Source organism: Elgaria multicarinata, chromosome 4 (genome assembly GCF_023053635.1).
Source record: "Elgaria multicarinata webbii isolate HBS135686 ecotype San Diego chromosome 4, rElgMul1.1.pri, whole genome shotgun sequence".
NCBI classification, from domain to species: Eukaryota; Metazoa; Chordata; class Lepidosauria; order Squamata; family Anguidae; genus Elgaria; species Elgaria multicarinata.
This window is the reverse complement of record NC_086174.1, coordinates 23,116,949-23,139,284: the sequence shown is the minus strand read 5'-3', so window position 1 is coordinate 23,139,284 and position 22,336 is coordinate 23,116,949. Positions and strand designations below refer to the sequence as shown.

Genomic DNA, 22,336 nt, shown 5'->3' with positions numbered 1-22,336 from the left:
TCCAGATGATTATCTTAATGCACATGAAGATCCACTTGATCTCCAAAACAAACAGTTTCCCATAAGCACTTATTCATATAGGTGTAAACCCTCTGACATTTTAAGGGTAGACTTGAAAATATAAAGTGTGAAAAACAAGTAGGAACAAACGCATGCTTACAAACACATATGTCATACACATACGTTCATTTATGAGCCAGGATTGAGCATTATTCCCAGCTGAGTGTACTTTCAGTCAGCAAATTTGGGTTTTCTACTATGCAATGTGAAATGTTTCCAGGTATGGAAAAGAGAAGGTATTGGTTAGATTCATGATGCACTGTTTCCTATTGTATCATCAAATGGTATTGGTCTGCCAGCAGAATAGACACTGCTGGTGGAACAGATGCCTCCTCTCCCCCTGCAACACCCAAATTTACTCCACGGGGTTGGGTGACCCACCAAACGAGATTCGGGGGGGATGGGGAATGCAGAGGGGTGGGGGAGAAGGCAAAGTCTGGTTGCATGAGCAGACTTTCTCTAGCTTTTCCAGAAAAATAAATGTAACTGTGAAGGACAGGGGTGCAAACTTGTGCCTCCAAACGTGTTGTTGCTATGGGGTGGTAAAACCTGCCTCTATGTATGATCTGTGGCCTATTGTTTCAAAGTGGCTGTGTCAGGCTTGGGCAGGGAAGGCGAAAGTTGGTGGCTGCCAGCCAAGGTCATCCCTGTTTCTAACCAGGCTAACTCCCACCAGCACCTGGAGATTATCAGGGCGGTGGACAAGTTAACAGGATTCAGCTGTGGAAAAAAGAGCACGGGTTGGCTTGTTAGGGTCATGGGACCAAAGGTCCCAAAAAGAGATAAAAAGCTCTATGAAGAAAGCCCTCCATCTTCCTTGGTGGTGCGTGCGTATGTCAACTGGGAAGATGAGGTCCGAGGTAACCAGGAGGGGGTTTCTCGGAGTTAGAAAAGTTTCTTATGTTTTAAAACTTGTGTGGGTAGCCGTCGTTTCAGCTGGGTGTGGAGACATATGATTGTTTCTTGGAGTAATGGCTAGAGATTAGAGCCTTTCCTCATCTTCTTTCCTCACTCCCTTTTCCTCATCTCCCCTTTTCCCCTTTCTTCCCTTTTCCTTTTTAAAAGACTGTTTTAGTGACCAAGGGCTTACATGTGAGTTTTAATGACTGCAATAAAATTGCTTTGGTCCCTAAATGTGAGTTTGTGTGTTATTCCCTGAATCTCTGGCTTGTCCCGGTTGTGGACAAGGTTCGGGAGGTGGGTTGCTGGGAGTTCAGGACATTTGGTCCAGGAGCCTACCTTGCAGGGTTGTCAGGTGGACCTTGACATTCTCTACAGTAACTACTAATCAGACTTAGCAAAAGAAAGAAAAAATCTTTTGTCTCCTTTGGGGCTGAGGATAGGAAAGCATTTGATAACAAAAAACAACACAGTCACTGTGTCTAATCAGTTGAATCACGCCTTGATGTTATGGCTAGGACTCCATCACTAAAAAAGCTGGAATTTCAGGTGCATATTTCATGCTGTCTGGTTTAGAAGGAAGTTATTTTAATGGCCAGAAAGAGGCACTGGCATATTCTGTTCCTGCATAAGAAGCAAGACTCAAATTAGGCAATAGGAGGGCTGCTCCTAAATCCAAACAGATCCCAATCCAGCTCAGCCTCAAGTCACCCAACATGTTTTGAACTCAGAATCCAGAAGACAATTGACCTGTGCATCAAGAGTGAAGGCATATCCCAGTCCTGAAAAGCAAAAAATTATACCTTGAAAGCAAAAACAAAAGCAAAAACATAACTCAGAACTATAATAATAATAATAATAATAATAATAATAATAATAATAATAATAATAATTAAAACAAGCAAGCACAAAATAATAAAAAAAATCAAGAAGCATCGTGATGGCTCACTCACAACTCATGGCTGAGATGGTTACAAGCAGCAGATGGGAAGCCAACGCATCAAACACAGTCTCAAAAAAGGAGCCCAAAAGAACTGTAAAACAAAGAGAAACCCAAAGAAAACCATGACAATAAAAATGCAAAATGGAGAGAAATAAAACAGAAATGAATTTAAAAGTCAGTTCAACATATTATTAATATTCCTTCCCCAGCAGCATCCACCTTGGCTCTCTTGCTTGAGTTACCTAATTTTTGTCACGCTGTAGGTTATTCTGACCTGTGGGAGAGGAGTACAGATATTCCTGCCTTTAGGCAGAGACAGTTGTAGCAAATGCCATGTAGTCCCTTTCAACACATATGCTTTGTCACTGCAGCTCTCCTGTTATTGACACTTTCCTAATCCCAAATTTATTGCTTTCTGGCCAAAACCCCCTTCTAATGTGTCTTGCCAGTGTGTCTAGGCCATCCCTTCTTGTCTTTGCAGACTTCTCTATTCTCAGGAACCAATTTATTCCACACCTCCACCACTCCCTTTTTACCAGGGGCAGTCCCCACTTCCTGTTACCTGTCCAAGGCAAGTCACTAGTCCTGTTTGCCTTTGGGAAGGTTTTTGAAAATAACTTATTTAACATTGTGTTAGTGTGTATCACTGGAGTTGCCATTCTGCAAGATTTACCATGCACACACCTGCCTTCCAGGACCTACAGGCAAAGGCAGATGTAATGGCCAAAGAGAATCCACAGTGGACTCTTCATCTGCAGCTTAAGCCTAGTTTCTGCCCAGCTTTGCAATTTGAAGGAGAGATGTATATTTAAGTGAATTCGTTTGGCTATCAGTTTGCCTTCACCCTATTCTTCAGGCAGGTGCCCTAACTTTTTTTTAAGTCCCCAAGGCACGTTTATCCATTTATCCTTCAGATGAAAAAGGGGGACTCTGGGAAATGAGAAGGAGGTGTCATGGTGATGTGCAGGCATCAGCCAATCAGTTGTGTGCATAGCTAGCTTCTGCTGCAAATTGGTAGAATTGTTTTCCCCCCAGAGTCTGATCATGGAGTTGAAAATGTATGTTTGAACTGACCACAAGTGATGCCACTTTCAAACTGGCCCTATTTTAGAAACATTAAGCATGTTTTCATCCGGAAACACAACTTTATGCTTTCAGAACATGTGATCAGTTGATTCTCGATAAAATGTTGAATACAAAACGTCTGTGCACTGCTTCCCTCAATATAACCACCCATCAAGATCAGTAAATATTGCTGATTATGCTTGACATGTACTTATTCTGTACTAAATACAATCACATCCATTGAGAGGTTAAGGGTACAGTCCTCTCCATGATTAGATAGAGAAATGTCCTCCAACTCTCAGCATGCCCTAGCCGGCCATACTAGCTGGGGAATGCTTGGAGTTGTAGGACATTTTTCTGTCTAAATAGACATAGGATTGTGCTCTAAAACATTATTTTGTAGTTAAAGGAAATTCTCATGGTTGATTTACTAACACATCAGCTTCAAAAGCCATTATAGGAAAGGCTGTTTCAAAGTGAACTAATACATTGCATACCAGGCTAAGGACAGCTTTCTGAAATATGTAATTCTGGGGCTGTTCACACAACACACTACCTTGAGAACCCAAGGTTTGTTGTTGGATTGTTCAGGGTGGTAAACAAGCACACTGGCTACATTCAGACAACACGATAACCCATCCTTCCAAAAAAAAAACACCACAACCCACTGTTCAAAACAAAACAAAAAAACAACCCATACTCAACCACTGAGTGTGGGTTAGCATGTTGTATGAACAAACTCACTTTGTGTGGTGATTGAGGTACTAGTCTTTGATGTGGGAACAGCAGTATAACAACTACATACATGTCCTTTTTCATCTGTAAAGTGTTAAAGCTATGCTTTCAGGGAACTGGAAGCATATTTTGCCACAACAACTGACTTCTTCACAAGTGGTCAGTCTCCTTATTAAACGTTGTCACATCAGGTCTCCAACACCTGATGTGATCAAGCATAATCAAGTCTCATTGCAGACAAAATAGGAGTATGGCATCTCTCTTACATCTTCAAAGATTCTCCCTCCCTCTCTTATGGGCACATATTCTGCCACTTCTTGATTAAAATTTGGTAGGGCAGCTAGAAATCAGATAACATTGCACTGGAGTTGACCATCACGTTTGTAGACAAGGGGTGCTTCCAGACAGAGAGCTCCCAGCACTACCAATCAAAAGACTCTGTGCATCTATTTTGCCTTTTCCTCAGCTTTTGTTTTCTGCTGTGAAATAGGAGGGAAGAAGGAGTAGGAAATCAAGGAAGAGGACCCCCTGTCTGGACCCCCTGAAAACCCCCAAGAACAAGGCACAGCAATTGCAGAATAAAAACCATGCAGGGACCACCACAATGTGATTAATCATTCAGTTAACACCACAATATTGTTATAGTATGCATAGAAAATAATGTCTAATCTAACTCACTCAGCTAAGCCCCAATTCATATGCATCCCTCAGAGAGCTAATTTATTAAAGCATTCCTACTCCAAAACATTACTCTGAACGAAGTAACCTTTGCACAAACATTTAGGAAATACCTATGCCAGCAACTATCATTTTATTTGCATTAATGTGCCAAATTGTCACTGGCTGTAAAGGAAACTAAAAATATAATACTCTTTAATTAGGGGTTGATTTCATTTGCTTCCTGCAACTTTCATGTTAAATCACAGCTGATCATGCATTACTATGTCTTAATATTCTGCCTCGGCTACCCATCTGCACAGAGAGTCTAAACCATGCTTACACATAAGTACAATATCCTCAGTCAAGCATTGCAAACTGCTGCAGTGCGGTCTGAATCACGAGGAGACAGAGCTCTGATCAGTGGTCTTTGGCTGAATCAGCAGAAACAGCAGCATGCAAAGCACAGCAGCGCATTGCCAATTCATGCAAACAGGAGAGGCTTCTCATGACAAAGACACTGCTGTTCCCTTGCCGTCCCAGAAAGGATAACCAGCAAAATAAGTATTTTCAAGGGATTGAATATAACCCAAGGTAATGGTGGGAAGGATACACCAAGGGGGCAGAGTCACCTTTCAAACTGAGAATCAGAATTTGTATATCAAGAAAGGGTTTAGGAATGATAATTTAATTACTGGCACCAGTAAAAACTGGTTCCTGTATGGTGACAGCATGATTTATTTTATTTTTAGCCAGAAAGTCCCTAGTGTGGTAGGACACATTCCTAAACTTGTGCAGCATGGCAAATATTAGAAACACTTTCTACACCCACAGTTTACTTAATATGGAAAACATTATGTGTTGTACACAATGTATGTACAACAGATAAAGTAGGTATATACATTGTACCTGAGCCAAACTTTTCTGTTACCCTAAACTCTTCATCAGGCAGAATGATAACACAGCAAACCAGTATATTACCAGTATAATGGGTCTATTTGCTCATAACTCGTTATTTAAGTATGATAACCCATTCTTCCAAAAAAACCCACCACAACCCACTGTTCAAAACAAAACAAAAAAACAACCCATACTCAACCACTGAGTGTGGGTTAGCATGTTGTATGAACAACCCCCTGCATTCCCAAAGTCTGCTCCAGAATGCAGGGCTGATTTTCACAAACTGCCAGCCCATCTCCCCCCACCCCCACTGGGCCCCTGGGATAGGGGATAGGATCACTATGGTCCTGATCCTAATTGGGCCACTACATCTGCCATTTACATTGCCAATAAAGGTTCCCGCGAAAAAAAAAGGCTCTGCATGCCACTGAACAAAAATGTGATTAAGAAAAGGCAGTTGCTGAAGAGATGTAAGAACATAAGGAAAGATATGCTGGATCAGACCAGAGGCCTATCTAGTCCAGCATTCGGTTTGCACAGCGGCCAACCAGATGCTCATGGAAGCCCACAACCCGGATAGGAAATGCAATAGCATCTAGTAGCCATGGATTGCCTTAACTTCCATGAATTTGTCCAATCCCCTTTGAAAGCTGTCCAATTTTATTTCTTGGACTTGACCAACTGAGAAAACCAGGAATACAGACCAGAGGGTGGGTGGGTGTTCCATGTCTATGTATCAGCCAGCCATTGCAAGGGCTGCCTCCAGCCTTTGATGTCACGCTTCGGCAGTTCACTTTTAAATAGGGTGACCATATGAAAAGGATGACAGGGCCCTTGTGTCTTTTAACAGTTGAATAGAAAAGGGAATTTCAGCAGGTGTCATGCATCTTACTTTACAATATACTCCAGAAACTGCTTTTGACTCCTCAATTTCATGACCAGAATTTTACAATATTTAAATGACACAGCTACAGTGGGCTGAAGTGTCATCATTACATGGATGATACTAAGCTCTACCCCTTGTTTCCATCTGCACATCCCAGGGAGGCTGTGGAACTCTTGAACCAGTGTCTGGACATTGTTTGGGGATGGATGAGGGTGAACAAGGGTGAAACTTAATCCAGACAAGACAGAGGTACTATGGGTTGGAGGTTTAAAACTGGTCTTAGACGGGGTTGCATTTCTCCTGAAAGGCCAAGTACGCAGTTTGGGAGTCCTCTTCGACTCTGAGCTAACTGAGGAAGCCCTGATGGCTGCAGTGTCCAGGAGTGCATCCGACCAGCTTAGGCTGGTATGCCAGCTGCAGTCCTATCTGGAGAGGATGGATCTTGCCTCACTTATCCCTGCACTAGTCACATCCAGGTTGGAGTACTGCAATGCGATGTATGTGGGGCTGCCTTTGAATATGGGTCAGAAACTTCAACTGGTGCAGAATGTGGCCACCTGAGTACTGGTAGGGTCGAGGCGATTTAATCATATAATGCCCATATTGCACCAGCTGCACTGGTTACCGCTGTGTTTATGAGCCCAATTCAAAGTGCTGGTTTTGACCTTTAAAGCTCTGAATGGATTGAGACCTAGTTACTTGAAGGACTGCCTTCATCCATATCAGCCTGCCCGCACTTTAAGATCAGAAAGAGAGGGCCTTCTAATTTGCCCACTTGTGAGAGCAATTAGGTGGGTGCCCACACGGGAGAGGGTTTTCTTTGCAGTGGCCCCAAATCTCTGGAACAAACTCCCATTGGAGGTCCACCATGCACCATCCTTGCAGGCTTTCAAGAAGGCCTTAAAAACATTTTATTTTACCATGGCCTTCCAATGATGAGTATTGCTATTGCTATTCCTGCTAGTTTTATTGTTTGTTGTTGTGTTTGCTATTTTATTGTGATCATGTTTGTATTGCTTTTAATATTTTAACTATTTTGATGTATTTTATTGTTGTAAGCCACCTTGCAAAATGTTTTAAATAAATAATTAAATAAAATACTATTGCTAGGCCCTAATCATTCCCTCTAATAGCAAGCTTGGGTGGTCAAGGGCCTATTCGTTTGGAAGGGAAACATGACCACCCAAAAATAAGAAACTGGTTTCTACATACTTGGGGGACTTCCTAGGGATGGAGAAATTTGTAAAGAAAGAAAAAATATTAAAAAAACAAAATTGGTGAGGACCTGTGAACTAATAGGCTCTTCAGAGCATTGAAATAAGAAAACTCTAGAGTAATTTATCTCATTTGTCTGAAGATAGAATTTGTGGATTCAAATTCAAGTTTGGAAATTCCTGTATTTGCTAGTACCTTTTCTTTTCTGGTAGGGGAAATACTTTGCTGCCTTACCACAACTACACTGCAGTACTGGGTTTTCCACCTGTTTTTTCATGGGCAGTTCTCACTTCCATCCTGGGGCAGAAAAAAAACCTGTCTGGAGTAACTGGAAATCAAGTAGTTTGTATAAGTCTATGCTAGAGAGCACTGGAGCCATGGAATGTTGAAAGGTCAATGGAGGACAATGGAGGAGGGAGGGAACTGGTTGGCTTGAGCCCTTCACAGTTTAAAGCAGCCTTTCCCAACCTGGCATCCTCCAGATGTTTTGTACTATATCTCCTATCAGCCCTGACGATTGGCCCCATTGGTTAGGTCTGATGACAGTTGTAGCCCAAAATATCTAGAGGGCACAAGGTTGGGGAAGGCTGCTTTAAAAGAATCCTGGAGGCAAGCACTGGCGGTAAGGGGCTGGGGGTAGGGGCTGCATACCATATCAGAATTCATCCTGATGTAGTAATGAAGTGCTCAGGTTCAGGGCTAGGAGCCAGCCCCAATCCTAAACCCAGCATAGCTCTGTTAGGGCAAAGAGAAGAAAGGAAAAAAGAAAGATGTCTTCTGCAGACTCCAAAATAGCTCTCTGAAGATTCTGTTTCAGGCTTCTAGGTCAGGGCTAAACCCCCAGCCCATGCAGCCTTTGGGGGTTCCTCCAGGGTGCTGGGCTTAGGCTCTAAGCCCCTCCCACTGGAGGAATCCCTTCAGAGGGCATCCCCTGGCTGCTGTCTCTGAGCACCAAGGAAAGCAGCCATTCTCCCCATGTGCAGGGCGGGCAAGTCGGCTTTAGCCTGCTCAACCTCCTTTGCACAATGGGGAAAGGTAGTGGGCATGTGAAACGGCTGAGTCCTTTTTGCTCCTCTGTCAGAGAAGCAAAGGGGACTCAACTGTTTCTCCTTCCCCATTGTGGGAAGAAGGTTGGTGGCACAAAGACAGGGTAGAACTATCAGAGGAGCAACAAGAGCTACTCCAGCTTAGCGTCACTGCGCACAGGGCTTCCCTAACTGGGAAAGCTTGCGAAGACCAGGGAGCAAATGGCACCAGGTGGCCGTGATCACACTCACTGACATCAGGGGCATGACCATGCCCACTTAACATCTTACGACCCATGGAAAGCTGGGTGGGTGGTTATCTGGGGCCCCACCCGAAAGTTATTCTGCACCCTGTGCTAGGAGGGCTGGGAATACACTGCAACACTTCGCTGCAGGCCCCACTTGTTTCCTTTAACTACAAAAAGTTGTTCATATATAGCACTGTTAAAGAACTTAACTGGCATTCTCTACACCAATAAATCAGCATTTCAATTACAGAGCTAATAGATACCAGCCTCCACAATTTTGCGTTATTTTAGTTAAATCTTCTACTGATCTGACCTCAAGGTTACTAGTTCTGACATATATGCAGATAAAAGACAATCTGGAGCCCAGAAGCACAATGGTATAAAAGAATAGCAAAATTGCATTCAACAATTATGTGATTCTGTTAACTTCAAATTATATTTAGCAGAAGGGCTGGCATATCAAGAAAAAACACTACCCAAAGCACATTCCTATGTGTACATAGAGCTTCTGCAAATGTAGGATGCCCCATTCACTTCAATTGAGAAGACAGCTCTGTGTGATTTTGCTGAAATAAAAAATTAGGGTGGAAATGGAAATAGCTACAGGATGAAAACAGAAGATTTCTCATTTTTAAAAAAAATCCTCACAACTCTTAAAGGAAATTTGCTCAAGAAGAAAAAAATCTGGGGGCTGCATGATCGGAAACCAGCTTGGGCAAACATTTTTCTCTTCCCCTCCACGCTCCCGCAGCCCTATGTACCCCACAAGCCCCCTCTCCAGAGAATTACAGGGTGCTCCCATAGGCTGTGCCACACAGAGAACTCCAGTGGGAGAGAAGATTTCCCATTCAGGGCAGTCTCTTGACCTTCTGAAGTGATTCTGAGGGTACACAGGGCTGCAGGAGAAAGGAGGCAAAGAGAAAGGTAGGCTACACAAGCAGAATACAACCCTGTGTCTTCTCTGATCTCCACACGAGATGTGTTTTAAAGAGCTGGAGTTCCAAGACAAGTGAACGGATGGAACAATGTGAACGATTTAAAACAGCACTGCTCTCTTCTTTGATACTGATCAACAGGCACTGACATATACCAAGAAAAACTTCATTTTCATGTCATATACCGTATTTCTTCGATTGTAAGACGCCATCGATTGTAAGACGCACACTAATTTCAGTATCACCAACAGAAAAAAAGCTTTGATTCTAAGAAAAAAGACGAGCCTGCCATTATAAGACGCACCCTGTTTTTATAGATGTTTATATGGGGGGAACGTGCGTCTTAGAATTGAAGAAATACAGTATAGTCTCTCTTTGGCAACAGAATGGATCTAATATGTTCAATTTCCATCCCACCAAATGTGCATTCCCAACCATCAGCAACAGGATTGCAAACATTAATGATATCATCATCATCATCATCATCATCATATATTTAAGATTAGTGCAATAATGCAATATAAATCAAATACATAAAATTAATTAAAAAAGCATATAAAATGAATACAATATCAAAATAACAATCAAGACACCTTAAAATTCTTGGTTTATAAATTGTTTTGTTTTTTAAATCCCCATTACCTAGATGGCAGCAGTAATGGAAAAGGCATCACTTACGGGCCGGACTTCGCCGTTGGTATTGGTATACTGCCGGGCCAGACCAAAGTCTAACATATAACATTTCCTGTAGGTTGAGGGTAGGCGTCCCATGGCAAAGTTGGACTAGACAAGAATAACATAAGTGTTTAGTACATAAGTACTTTCTCATATGTAACAAGAGAGTCACCATTCACTATCTGTTTCAGTTACCAATATTATCATGCTTACAATTATCACTCATTTCCTACAAGAGCTTTTACAAGTATGGTAAAAATAACCTACTGATTCACCCTATTTTTACAGATATATTTAAAAATGCTCAATAATTGCAACAAGGGAAAAACCACCACCCTTCCCAGTAATTGGTGCCATGGTCAAATGCTCTTACCCTCAAGGTATTTCTCCTAAAAGTAAAATAAGATTCAATTTGCAGTATGCAAGTAACTGCTTTGAGACAGAATATTGTATTACCAGCACTGTATTGGAACTACTGCTAGTGTAGCACTAAGCAACACACCTGTTTTTTCTCTCTCTTATCTGTCACAATCCCAGGCACATCTATATTACAAACGTGCAACAGTTTTCTATCCGTTTAATTATCGTGACTTCCTATGAAGAATCCTGAGATTTGGACCTTGGTGACGGAACTCTCTGTTAGAACATCCTAGCCAACCTCATCAAAGTGCAATGCACAGAGTTCTCTTGAATGAGGAAATGGTTCTCAAACCAGTTTAGGTCTGTCATGTAGATCAGCCTTCTCCAACCTGCCCTGGAAGTTGTGGTCCAACACAACTGGAGGGCACCAGGTTAAAGAAAGGTGGTGTAGATGTTACCCCGCCTTCTCATAGTTTTTTTCTCTAGGCATAGCTATAAAAATGACTGTAAAAATCACTAAATGGTGATGCCACTGCAACTTGCAAGAAGTCAAAGCCTGTTAAGTCGGCCAAGCATGTGACTGAGACCTGAATGTTCAAAAGTTATAAAGATTGCATGCATTTGATGGGGGCTGCCCTGCCCAAAACTTAAAACTTGAGAAGAAAGGAAGGACACACCCCTGAGGAACAGCACTGTACACTCTGCATGGTTGCCTACTTTTTTCCAATTACAGGGATGGTTGTGCTCACTTGACTCCTTAGGTAAGTTTAACAGCAACAACAGGAAAAAGCAACACATAGACGCAGGAAGAACAGTCATCAGAAACTACTTACAGGCTTGATGTCTCGGTGCAAGAATCCCACTGAGTGAATGGCTTCTATGGATTCAAGAATCTGTTTGCCTAATCGGAGGGTTGTGCTCAATGTAAAGGTTCCCCTAGGCTGGCTTCTTCTGAGGTCTGCAAGATTCCGGCCCTGAAATAGTTGCATGCTGGTTTTACAACATTAATTTTTCAGCAGACACAACACAGTAGAGTAAGTGAATCCACACCAAGGAGGAAAAATGCTATCTTCTGCTCAGGCCTGCCACCTTTAGTATCCCATATTCTTGTGCGCTCAGGTGGCAAAGCGATCTTCTGAAGGCACAGGTAGACACCCTGTGATCAGAACTCCAGCTGTTTTGTGTGGATTTTGTTTTCTTTCTTTTTTGTTTGTTTGTTTGTTTTTGCTAGAATGTGTGGGAGGGAACGGATTAGGACTTTGGCACTTGGGGAGAGAGGGGTTCATTCTTACTCCCCATGGGGCTGTCTATATGCAGCCAAAGCACTGCAGCGGCTGCGAATCTGCACTGTGCCAGTTATATGACGCAGCCACAGATTTGCAGCCACTGTGGTGCTTTCCCATGAAGCTGCACGTTTAAAAAGTCGGGGACTTACCCTGACTTTTTCAGTGTGAGCAAAGTCAGTATGGCTCTTCCACCATCTGACCTCGCTCCAGGGCCAATCCGGGGGTCTTGGTGGAAGGCAACTGGTTGCTGGAAAGCAGGAAGATGATGGGGTGATGGTTCCAGTACCCAGATAACCACCTGAAACTCCATGCTCCCTCCTTGGCGTTGGGATTACCTGATGTGAACCCGAGTAAGGGAAACCACAGGGTTTTGAGGGAAGGCAGTGCCAAAGCTGCACCATAAAGACAGCCCCAATGACATTTTCCTCATGAACATCACACATTCCAACCGATTTGCCCCCACAGAGGGGATAGCAATACAAAGGTACCATAAAAAAAATGTTTTTTTTTTTAAAAAAACCCTAAATGTAGGAGATCCTGTCCCCAGATCTCCCTCATCACCTTTAGTTTGGATCCAAGGAAATCCTTAAAAAAATGTTTTGCCTTGAGGGCACCAAGATCAAGGCTAAGAAAAGAAGCGTAGAAAAGAAGAGCTGACAGGCGATTTACATTGATTGAGTCTTAAACGTGTTTTCTGCATGTACCCCAGTGATCACTGTGGAGGAACATCAAGTGTGAAAAGAAGATGTCTGTCTCTAAGCATTTGGAACATATCTCAGGTATCTGTGAATGGCCATGGCTCCCTGGTACATGCTGACTGCGTGCTTGGAGTTGTGCCCCTCTCCTTCACCTTTTGTGCAATTCTTCCACAAGGATCATCAATGTATATACAACAAAGATGCCCATCGCCAAAGACACCGATTGGACTGAGTGTAGGGATATACTCTTAGGGTACTTGCAGATGAGGCTTTGATTGTGCAACCACCTTGCCCCAGTCATGGGATTTTACAGAGAGGTCTTCCATTTGTAACAAGTCCGACTTTTCCCACTGCTTGTTCCATCTTTTTTTCTTACCACCAAAAAACTGTTAAGGACAGTTCTGATCACAGGTACCCCTATATTTTATAGTCATCCTTTATTATCAAACTAAATTTATATATCACCGTTTAATACCCCCACTCCCAACAAGGTCCCAAGGCAATTTGCCGGGGGGGGGGAATAAAAACACTAATAAAAACAAATACCCACAATCCAAACCAAATAAAATGATGGCAAAAGAGCAGAAAATCCAGCTTGCAGGATGCACTGTAGATTAACTAGATTACCCTCCATCATGGCATGATTCAACACAAAAAAGGTAAGTTAGCTACTTGATTCTCAATGGAGAGAAAGAGATCTTAAACTCTATGTCTTCCATGAGCCAAAATCTCTCTACCCAGCCCATTCCTGCTGCTTCACTCTTTCCTGCTTTCTGGTCCAGGACCCACCAATCAGCCTCCGTGCCAAACATGGTTTTTCAGGGTGAAGACACAGCTCTCTTGATGCTGGCAAGGTAGCACATGAGTCTCAGGGTACTGGGTATCTGGATTCAACAGCCTTGGCCAGATCCACATTCCTCCCTCAACCATCAGGGTTTGAGTAAGCAAGCAGGGCAGTCTCATACCTAGAACTCCCTGCCTCCGGAGGTCAGGCAGGCGCCAACTTTGTATTCCTTTCAGCGCTGCCTGAAAACATCATTGTTCCAGGAAGCCTTTCCTTAATGACCATCCATGGTTCACAGTTCACTTTTCATTTTGCTTTTAAAAATCTATTTTAATGTGTTTTATTCTGTTTTTATCGTATTTTATCTTGTACACCGCTCCGAAATTTTGAAGGGGGAGTGGTATATAAATATTGCAAATAAATAAATAGTATGATGCTGCAATGCCCTGAACATCTTCAGTGCAGGGAACAAAGAGCAAACTCCACACACCGCCATGTGTTCTTTGGTTGGTCTTGGACAAGTCACTATCCCTTTGCCTAGCCTTCCTTACATGGCTATTGGGACAACATACTCAAGAAGCATTTTGGTCTATACAACTTAATAAACTAATTTAATAATACAACAACAACACTCAGAGCTATCTTACTCCATTGGTTTGACTGTGCAGCTCTAGCAAGAGTTGGAAGGGCACTTCCATTTTTTCCATAACTGAAATAAATGGGAATATGCTCTCAAAATTCCCAGAAGACAACACTGCACAATTAGAATGTCAATATGCCATCCGTCCTGGAAATGGGCTGGCTACTTATTAATGTAAACCTCTAACTGTTTCAAAAGAGCATAGTTAAATTTACAGAAAGGGTAAACCACATCATCTCTTTAAGAACGCTTCCTGTTCTACTTGAGTAATGGTTATGATTCCTGTAAAGGGATCAGGGAAATCAACATTCCCCTCATTCTTTACGAACTTGTAATTTTTTTGTATAGATTTCTATCAGCAGAGTCTGTTAGAACTACCTCAAAAAAAATCAGAGCATTCGTTATTTTGGTAGAGAATTTGCGGAGCGCTGGCGCTGTGGTACAGGAGAGGGGAAGAGCAAATATACTTTACTCACATGCTCAGAAATCTTTCTCTCTGAAAATTAATTGAAGTGTTGAATAATTGTGTTAGCAATGCTGCCATGACGGTTATCTCTCAACATCAACAAAGAGCAGCAGACCAATCAGCCTGACTCCAGCACACGTACCAGCATCGCCAACAACAGGGAGGCAAATACACAAGACTGAACAACCACACGGTTCCTTCAGTCGGCCTTGTCAGTGATGTGGCAAGTATAGTGTTGGTTAGCACCTTTAAAGCCCTACATGGTTTGGGTACAGGCTACCTGCGGGATCGCCTTCTCCCGTACAATCCACGCCACACACTCAGATTCTCTGGGAAGTATCTACTTCAGTTAGTCAAAGTTAGGCTGACGGGTATTACCCAGAGGACCCTCTCTTCTGCTGCTCCCAGGCCATAGCTAGACGGGGCGATATTCTGGGGATCGCCCCGGGATTGTCCCTGTGCATCCACATAACAAACAGGGGATACCGGGAGCAGGGAGGGATGATCACTCCCTTTCCCTGGGATATGGCCCTACAGTTGTAGCCTGCTTTTTCTGTGGTCTCGGGATGATCCTGAGACCGTGGAACGTGTGGACGGACATCGTGGTTTGTCCCGGCTCCTTGCAGTTACTCGCAAGGAGCTGGGAACAGCGCAAAGAGCTCCTCAGGAGCTCTGCACCCATTGGGATGGGGTAAGGGGAGTGGGAAAATTGTTTTAAATAAAAAAAAACTTACAATTTGTGTACGAGCGGTCCTGCGCTCGTCTCCTTTAAGAAAAACAAAAATAAAACGGCGGGTGCGACATCCTGTTCCTCCGACGTCATCACGCGCCATGTGTAAACAGAGGGGGAGATCTCGTGATAACAATATCGCGAGATCCTCACCCCTCCATCACGCTAAACCCGTAGGTCTAGCTGAGGCCCCAGACTGTGGAATGGCCTGCCAGAAGAGACTTGTCAACTTGACAGTCTATTAGCATTCAAGAAAGCTATCAAGACTGATCTCTTCCGGCAGGCCTATCCAGGGGAATTTTAGGATGTTTTTAGGATGTTTTAACAATGTATATTATGTTCTTAATTCAGTTTTATGTATTTTATATTAACTGTTGTTCCCTGCATTGATCAAAATGGAGAGGCAGGTAAGAAGATATTATTATTATTATTATTATTATTATTATTATTATTATTATTATTATTATTATTATTATTATTATTATTTAGACAGCAGATGGCTGACCCTGCCTTTAGACAGAGTGAGGCAGCCATCTCAGGCAGCCAGCCCCTCTCTTCCTCTCTTCCTGAACCAGTGTCATGGCAGCAGAGATGCTTCCATGTGGCTTGCCTGGGCTCTATGTCTTGCTTAGTTGCCTTCTCCTAATCCACCACAGACAATGCCACTGGGAAAGGCCCCTGAACAAGCAAGCAGACAAAGAGGCAGCCCGGACAGGCCACCTGTGCCTGCAGGCATCACACGGGCATTTGCATTGCTCTGCTCTTGTGACGTGTGTGAGCATCTGCTTGGGCAGGCAGTTAGCAGAGTGGTGACGGAGCAGAGTGTCGGAGGACAGAGCTGCGCATGCCGTGCAGACTATCCTGGGGGCCCTAAGCTAGCTTGCTGCCCTTTGGTGCAGTGGAGGATGCTGTCCAGTCACCAGAGTTGAAGTGAGCTTCAACTGCCATTTAGATAGCTTTTCTACATGGAATGGGAGGTGGGGAGTTTGTCTTTCGCTTCAGGCGGCAAAATGTTTTGGGCCACACCTTGTGGACTGGCAGCAGAATAATGTGTTGGCTCCCCCTTAGCAAGAGTAATTTTATTTATTTATTTATTTATTTACATTTATATCCTGCCTTTTTTCTTTCCTTAACCTTTCCATTTTATCCTCACAACAACAACTCTGTGAGGTAGGTTGGGCTGAGAGTCTGTGACTGGCCCAAAGTCACCCAGTGAGCTTCATGGCTGAGTCGGGACTAAAACCCGGACCTCCCAACTCCCAGTCCAAAACTCTAGCCACTGTGCCACACTGGCTCGATGATTCTTTTAAATCAATGCTAGAATGACATTTGGATTTCTAGGCTCAGGCACTGAAGTGTCTTAAGCCAGCCTTGGCCTCGACACTTTCAGAGTATTGCATTCAGTTCTAGGTGATGCTTCAATTAAGAAGGGATTCAAAGGAGAGCTACGATCATGCTAAAATGTCTGGAAGCCGAAGCCAAGGCTAAAAGAACTGAATAGGGAATGAAGATGTCGCTGCTCAGATCTAAAAATAAAGGCTTCTCAGTTCAGGAGTTCTTATTACAAGAACCCAGCAGAGCTTTTCATCATATTAAGAGATGGCCTGAGGCTTCATCCCACTTTTATCAAAACACCTTCCTCATAGTCCAGAAAGCCTTTGCTGCACTATTACTTGCTAAAGTACTAACAATGAAAAGAAAAGGGTGCGAAGTCAAAATTCCAAACTGAGCCAGCGTTCTTACATTATCAGCTTTAATATACTGAGATGCTAATTTTCAAGTCATTAACCAAAACGTTTCTTCAAAGGTAGCCTAAAACATTTACCCCTTCACCAGGTGCTTTATTATTTAGGGGGGAAATGAATGCTATCTTCTTTCAGTTTGTCTCTAATTGGAAAAACACAGGAGCCAAAGATTTTGGCTGGCTTTGTAGACAGACATTATTTGTGATTTCCCCTGATCCCTCAAGTACACTAGAACATGCAGAAGACTGAGGTAGGGACCAACCCCTCACATTTCCTCTCACTATGTCTAAGTGCCTCCCAAGGAACTTGGGGAGGGTGTCATACTTTTATTTACTGCCAGGTGTAAGAAGCCGAGTCCTTGTGCTTCTGACTACCCCCAAATCCCAGTGTAAAATAAAAGAACAAGATGCTGGTTCCCCGTGAAAATAGTTTGCAGAGAAAAATCAAATCTAACTAAAGTTTTAACTTAACTGAAGGTATACAGAGACTTTTAAATGTTATTTTAATAAATTTAACAGCTGGAGAATTCATTTCTGAACAATAACTAAACTTTGACAGGGTTACTTTTAACTGTAGGTGTCTCTTAATCCCCTCATGATTTGTTTAAAAGGTGTACATTAGGGACAAATCATTGAACTTTAGTCTGCACCTTTGTTTATAAAGGTGTACAGAGACTTTTTGTGTTCCTATTTCATTTTATTCAATTGCAATTAATTATGTTTGTTTAATTATACTTGACACTTTTTGATACTAAAAATAAAACTTTGGGCCTGTTCAGAAGACACCTGAAATCCTGCTGGTTAAGATTTTTAGCTAAGGTGACTTGTGAGACGCATTTCTGCTAAACCCTGCTCACTCCTAAACACAGTTGAACCGTCTGCAGTAGAGTTAGTGGCTCTAAACGTGACTTAAAGTGTTGTGTGTGACAGCATGGCTCATGGTTAGAACTAACCCCAGAGAACCACAGTTTTGCTAACCACAGAGCCTGAAGTATCATCTGAACAGGCCCATTATAGTACATTGTTGAAGAAGATAGCCTAATTCTTAAAAAAAAAATTATGGGCATAAATAAACTCCCACTTTTGAATTATAGTGAAAACTATTGCTATTCGTAGAATCTGTGAGTCAAGAGCTTCCCAATATGCTTTATGGGAATTGGCCAATGAGAAGGTAGTCAAAAAGGAATGGCCAACTTACCCCTGACTTTGAATTATAAATATAAGATTCATCTTCTCCTCTGAACTTGGGATAGAGCTGGGGAATTCACACATCCTGCACCATGCTTTGGAAGCAGTGGGGAAAATTATTGACACTTCTAAGTGTCTCCAAGACTTGGACAAAGTAAGAGGCTGACTGCTCCTCCAATCCTCCTTTTGTGTCATAGGACTCTGAGGGCAGGATTTGTCTCTCCTACACAGAACAAAGGAAGACCCCTCCTCCCTCCAAATTGTAAGAAATGTGCTCAAAAAGAGGAAAGGCTTCTCACTTTGTTCTATCCACAAATATGGTCACCCAGAAATGGTTCCTGGTCACCATAGCTGATATGGCAACTACATTAATAGAACCTTGGGAAAACAGAACGCAGAAGAACTCACCTGAAGCTGCATAACAACATAGTTAAACTTCTCATTCCTTCCACAGCCAATAAATCTGCAAACATGATCTTTCCCTGTAAAGGGGAAAGACAAATGCTATGATATTTCATTTATTTGATTTTTATTTCTATACTGCCCAATAGGCAAAGCTCTCTGTAAAATCGATGCAGATATGTAATCAATCAGAACCTAGATAGCTCGGGCCATCACCCCATCAGGGAAAGTGGTTTTCAAATTGTCATCCCAGGATCCCTGGGGTCCTTCAGTGGAAAGCTCAGGAATAGTAGACAAGCTTATTCAAATGACAACTTCCTTGCTCACTATTGATCTCCCATTGCAATATTCAACAGGAGGAGAGTGTTGTGTGCATTCTACTGTGCCTTCTCTATTAACATGGGGCTGTGGTGAGGCCTGAAAAACCTGGCCCACACCTCATGTGAACTTAGTGTGCATCCTAAAATGCACAAGATTCCTAAGCAGAAAAAATAACTCAGAAAAGATCTGCTGGAGGTACAAAAATCAAAAAGTCTCAGGGCATGGACCAAGGGCACACCAATTTGCTGAAGCTAAACAAGTCTGGCCAGTGCCTGAGCACTGCATTAAGACACTAGAGTGCTACACCTAATGCAAAACCAACCTGAGAAGTTGAGAATTATTCAATGTGTAGCAGTTACATAAAAAGGTACACAGCCCAGGTGTTTGTTTGTTGTTACATAACTCTGTGCATGTATGTCATTTGCCACCTTGGTCGGATCTACACCAACCAGGATATCACACTATGAAAACAGTTTGAAAACAGTATATGGAATGTGTCATGGGTCCCACCAGTTGTCAGTGCATTCAACACCGTTATAAAGCAGTAGTATAGTTCCTGCCCTTGTTACAGTGCATCCACAGGTAGCTTAGGCTCTAAAAATCTCTTGTCCAGTTGAGAACACCTTCTTAATTATACCATCCATGCATGAGGGCACATACGTTATCAAGTGCCCCCATTCTAAATTCTGTTCTTATTTGGCAGTTTTCTTCCTGAGACAACATATGAGCATATTTATTGTTTTATACTGTATGCTTTTAACTGTACGCCGCTCTAAGATCTTAACGATATAGGGCAGGATATCAATGTTTTAAATAAATAAAATTAAATAATATGGGGAAAGATTGTAGCTTTGCATACAAAAGGTCCCAGGGTCAAACCCTGGCATATCCAGATAGAGCTGGAAAAGATTCCCGTCTGAAACCATGGAGAGGCACTGCCAGACAGTGTATATAATGCTGAGCTACATGGATCAATGGCATGATATGGCATAAGGCAGCTTCCTAGATTGCGAATATCATTTCACTAAGACAAATACTTACTGGGCTAAACAGCTGTACCAAAAGAAAAGAAAAAGGGAGCCAAGCTGCCTCTTACAGAAGGGAGAAGGAACCCTGTGGCCCATGGGCCAGATGAGGCCCTTAACTGCTTCCATTCGGGTGTGCGGCCTCTCCTCCTCAGCCTCCATACTAGCTGCAAAGGAAGGGGTTTATCTGCCTTCCCAGCCAGCATGTAAAATTGGCAATGCAGATTGCAGGCTCAGGGAGCCTGATCAGGATTGAGACCACAATGAGGGAACAAAGGGCTAAAGCCCCTCTGCGCCACCGACAAGGGTCTTGCTCTAGGCTATGCATTCCTCTGAAAAAGATCCATTGAAACAAATGGATTCACTTGAGCAATGCAAATTGCAGGCATAGGGACCCCAATCCCAGAGAGAGAGAGAGAGAGAGAGAGACAATTGGAGCAGAGATGGCACACCATTTAAGTCCTAGATCTCTCCTTGTCTGCTGCAGACCCTTCAGACTAAACCAGAGGTATATAAAATTATTTTGAGGTGTGATGGAGAAGAGATTTTCTAGGCATATCTGCACGGCATACTTAAATAGTAATTCCTGCTCTCCAGGGAGCACTGGGTACTGCAGATTTGAGGACCTCGAAAGAACACTGTTTTGTAGCATCCCTGTCAAACTACCCCCACAGGATACTTTGTGGGGAAAGTCATGATAGCTTAAGTGGTATAAAACTGATGTAAGCCTGAAGTGAAGAAACGCCTTTAGAGAGAAACATGGACTGTTATACAGTAATATTTTGTGTTTAGATACTTTGACAATACGTTTTAGCGCAAAATGGAATGCCGAAAGTAAACAGGGTAAGCAAAGATAGGCTCTAGAAACTATACCTTCCAGAACAACTTTATCACCTACCTTGGAGTTTTTTTAGGACAGCTACCTCCATCTTGAGGACTTGCTTTGGCTGCTGAGCTGACTCCACCTTCAGAGCCACATTTTCACGGGTCAAAAGATCCATTGCCTCATAAATCTCCCCAAAGCCACCACCACCAATCTTCTTTAGCTAAACAGGACACAAAACAATATCATTACTTACCGATCAGGGAGATCCCATCCTGCGAAGAATAAGATTTGCCTTGGTCATAAATACAGAGGGGGGGGGGCAATGCACGGAAAACATTAAATGACATTTAATATGAAAACATTAAAACATCTGGAAGATTATCCTCATGTTTACACTAAGCAAATGGTTTCACAAACATAAACACAAAGCACAAATAGATGCACTCTCAAAGATAAAGTGAGACAAACGTATGATATAATAAATAAATCCCTTCCATAGAAAACCCTGAAACTTTTTTTATTAAAACATTTATACCCTGCCCTTGAAGAGCAAAAGCATAATTCACTGTGGCTCACAATACCTAGGCCACAATCCTATGCATATTTAGATAGAAAAATGACCTGTAATTCCCAGCATTCCACAGTCAGCCATGACTGGCTGGGGAATACTGGGAATTGTAGGACTTCTTTCTGTCTAAACATGTATAGGATTGCACCCTTGAAAAATATGTCATAAAAAGAAAAATATAAAACAAACAAACAAACAAAGATACAGGATCAACAGGTTAAAACCCAAACATAAAACATTGCCTGCCACATACAATAAAAGCCTGCCAGAATAAAAGAGTCTTCAACTATCAGCGAAAAACAGTGACAACTGAATTTCATGGAGCAAGGCAGTCTATCATCTGGGTGCAGCCACTGAGAATACCCTCTTTCTTTGCCCACTCAGACATGCTTCCGGCTTACACGGGACTCAGAAAGGCCTCTCCTTCTGAACTTAGGGAATGGGCAGGATGATATGGAAATGGAAGGTCCCAAAAATATCCTGGCTCTTTTAAAAGATATTCACCAACACTTTGAATTGTACCCAGAAGCAGATGGTTAAACAGTACAGATGTGGTAAAAGTAGTCTAGTATGATTCAAAGGGCAACCACTCACCAATATCCTTGTAGCTGCATACTGAACCAAGTAAAATTTCAAAGATGCTTCAAAAGTAGCCCTACGTAGAGCACATTGCAATAATCCAACCTGAATGTATCTAAGGCATATGCTCTGTGGCTATGTCTGACCTCCTCAGAAACAGGCACAGCTGACACACTGGGCTCAGCAGGGCAAAGGCATTCCTGGCCATAGACTCATTTAAGCAAAATGCAAGGTGGTTGTTGTTTAGCTGTGGGCAAAATGTTTCCTAGGACAGGCTGCCTCGCTTTGCTTGACAATACTAAGGAAAGAACCCTGCAACTTCAGCACAATACAAGTCAATTAGATGTTCCCACATCCAAATTGTGAGTTGGAATGCTCTTGCAAACCTTCTGGGGGGAAAGGGAAATGGGCTGATTTTGCCATATCAAAAATGAGCCAAGGATGGGGCTGTGTGCCTACTTGCCCCAGAATTTGC

At 42.6% G+C, this 22,336-nt stretch overlaps 1 protein-coding gene across 1 annotated transcript in view; it reads right to left on the bottom strand.

Moving 5' to 3' along the window:
- Positions 1–22,336, bottom strand: part of TTBK1 (tau tubulin kinase 1) — a 117,325-nt gene that overhangs the window by 50,415 nt on the left and 44,574 nt on the right. The window contains exons 3-6 of the mRNA XM_063123977.1: positions 20,787–20,934; positions 18,549–18,622; positions 11,438–11,578; positions 10,248–10,352 (exon numbers count right to left, since the gene is read on the bottom strand). Of these exons, the coding sequence (XP_062980047.1) occupies positions 10,248–10,352; positions 11,438–11,578; positions 18,549–18,622; positions 20,787–20,934 (468 nt within the window). The remainder of the gene's footprint in view (positions 1–10,247; positions 10,353–11,437; positions 11,579–18,548; positions 18,623–20,786; positions 20,935–22,336) is intronic.